We start from the raw sequence: 2,688 nt of genomic DNA, 5'->3' as shown, positions 1-2,688 counted from the left end.
GGTGGTGGTGGTGGTGCTGCTGCTGCTGCTGCTGCTGCTGCTGCTGCCGTTACTGCTCCTGATTATGATGCTGCTGCTGGCGGTGCTGCTGCTGCTGCTGTTACTGATGATGATGCTGCTTCTGGTGGTGGTGGTGGTGGTGCTGCTGCTGCTGATGATGATGATGCTGCTGCTGGTGGTGGTGCTGCTGCTGCTGCTGCTGATGATGATGATGATGATGATGATGCTGCTGCTACTGCTGCTGATGCTGCTGCTGCTGCTGCTGCGATAATTAAAAGGGGATTGCACGGGAAAGCAACCTGCGTACTTACGTTATTCTGAGTTGAACAACACGCAGCAATCAATCTACACCTATGCTTCATTTAGCTTGCAACTTTTTCCTTAAGAAATCTTCTGATTTGGTTTAAGTTCGCGTGGCAGGGAACAAAGTAAGAAGCCACTTCGCGTGATGATTGCAACACTTTGTAAAAAAATCATTTTGCTAAAATTAACAACCTTTCGCTGAAAAAGTTTCAGGAGTTCAGCGAAGGTAGATTTATGAAATGGTGGTAGACGGCAAAGGCATTGCGAAACATTGGAAAGCACGATGAGTTGAGATGCCTCACGAAGACTGTGCGCATGCCATTATAACTAGCCACGAAGTTAATGAAAAGAATGTTACACGTTGTCAACTTGTGTCAAAGTCATCGGGAGGGGTGTTCGTGTGGTGCCGTGAGTAAACGATGGGTGTTGTTTTGGTTTTAGGTTGTTAGTGGGAGCTCCGCTGGGCAACACGGGTCAGCCTGGCACGAATATCACGGGACTCATGTACTGGTGTCCGTTCTCCACGCGGCGGGACGACTGCAGACCTGTGAACCACCTCAAGGCTGGAGAGCTGGAGAGACGTATGTCAGGCCTAACATAAAATATTGCTTGCTTCCCCTTTACCGACCGACTCGTTAAAACGCCCCTACTCGACACATTTTATTGGCCGATTAAAACAAAACAAAAATTATTTCGTTTCGCCAAAAAAAAAATCAAATTCGGTCCTCAAAATATACACAAAACAGAATATACAATATAGATACACACATCTTGTCAAAACAAAATAAAAAAGATTTTTCACCTACCTACCAACTCGGTACCCTGAGAGGCGAGTAGGTAAAGGGGAAACAAACAATTTTTTAAGGGTGGCCTCATACAGAATTACCTCCATGTTGCTCATGTTTCTTAGTGATTGTTTCTAATTTCTCTCTTAATCCTTCTTTCTTCTTCTTTCATTAATTCTAAATGTATTTCGAAAGTCAAAAGTTATTTTAAGAAGAAGACAAACAGACAATCTCATCATAGAAACATTGTAAGATTAGCTCTCTTAGCATCTCGTAACTGAACAGTTTCACGGAAAATTAATACCTTACATTATTTTTTTGTGGTTGTTCATGCAGCGCCACCTACAGGTCCTAGTGGAAACTACTCAAAAGATGACCAGTGGTTAGGTGTGGCAATTTCTAGTCAGGGACCAGGCCAGTATGTTGTGGTAAGTCAGATTTCTCTCGATGGGCGGCAATACGCTTACGTATCCACCTTTTCATAGACGCCTTTTATTAGGAATAAGCTTAGTTTAAATCGCACGCGAGTGAGTTCGCTATGCGAATATATCGTATTGTTATGCGAATAGTTGATAAACTGGTTATTTAGAATACGTCTAGGCATAGCAATATCAACAGTTTAACAATAACATTATACAGGCATTACAATAACAACGATACTCAGGGAACTCGACATTGTTTTTACGTTTCTACTTGCAGGTGTGCGCTCACAGGTACGTCAAGTATTCGACAGATTACAGGTATGGTCTGGGAATCTGCTACTCACTGAAACCCGACCTCTCGCACCACAAGGTATATCCTGGCTGCAACGGCTTGCCTAACCAGAAGGGACACGAGCAGTACGGGTACTGCCAGTTCGGAATGGATGTCGAAGTGGCCCCAGTAAGTACTCGTAGAATTTACTATTTCTCTCGCTGCCTATTTTTTTTAGTTTATTCTTCAAATATGCCACAAACAAGATCAAAGTTAGAGTATAGAGCAAGCTTGTTCACGTTATAAACGTGTCCAGTTAAACGTGTTTACATTACCATAATCAGGAGCAATTAATCTTTAATTGAGTATATTTACCTCTGCTATTATTCAGCTATTGATTGAATAGCCGTGCAACCTGCATACTGGCGCAGCAGTGGCGATATTTTGCTGCATGCGTCACGTCTGTATTGCAGCTTCAAGTGTGCGTGTGTTGTATTGCAGCTTCAGGTGTGCGTGTGTTGTATTGCAGCTTCAGGTGTGCGTGTGTTGTATTGCAGCTTCAGGTGTGCGTGTGTTGTATTGCAGCTTCAGGTGTGCGTGTGTTGTATAATGCAGCTTCAGGTGTGCGTGTGTCTGTATTGCAGCTTCAGATGTGCGTGTGTTGTATTGCAGGATAATACGATAGTGTTCGGAGCTCCAGGATCTTACACGTGGACCGGATCAACGATGGTCAACAGCTTAGGTGTAAGTAACAGGCGTCGTTGAATATCATTAACACTTTATCTTTTCTCCTCTTTATCTTGACAAACAGTGTCTTTATAATATTATGCACAAGAGGAAAGCAGCCCCGTGTGATGTTTTCTACCTTTTCACTTTCCCTCTCCCTCTCCCTCTCCCTCTCCCTCTC

The 2,688-nt window shown here is 43.5% G+C and overlaps 1 protein-coding gene across 1 annotated transcript in view; it reads left to right on the top strand.

Annotated features, from left to right (window-relative positions):
- Positions 1-2,688, top strand: part of LOC106805512 (integrin alpha-PS1-like) — a 68,399-nt gene that overhangs the window by 60,800 nt on the left and 4,911 nt on the right. The window contains exons 2-5 of the mRNA XM_014807134.1: positions 745-884; positions 1,425-1,516; positions 1,788-1,970; positions 2,454-2,525. Of these exons, the coding sequence (XP_014662620.1) occupies positions 745-884; positions 1,425-1,516; positions 1,788-1,970; positions 2,454-2,525 (487 nt within the window). The remainder of the gene's footprint in view (positions 1-744; positions 885-1,424; positions 1,517-1,787; positions 1,971-2,453; positions 2,526-2,688) is intronic.

Source organism: Priapulus caudatus, unplaced genomic scaffold (assembly GCF_000485595.1).
Source record: "Priapulus caudatus unplaced genomic scaffold, Priapulus_caudatus-5.0.1 Scaffold115, whole genome shotgun sequence".
Classification (NCBI taxonomy): domain Eukaryota; kingdom Metazoa; phylum Priapulida; class Priapulimorpha; order Priapulimorphida; family Priapulidae; genus Priapulus; species Priapulus caudatus.
The sequence above is the reverse complement of the archived record's forward strand: the minus strand, read 5'-3'. Positions and strand labels throughout refer to the sequence as shown.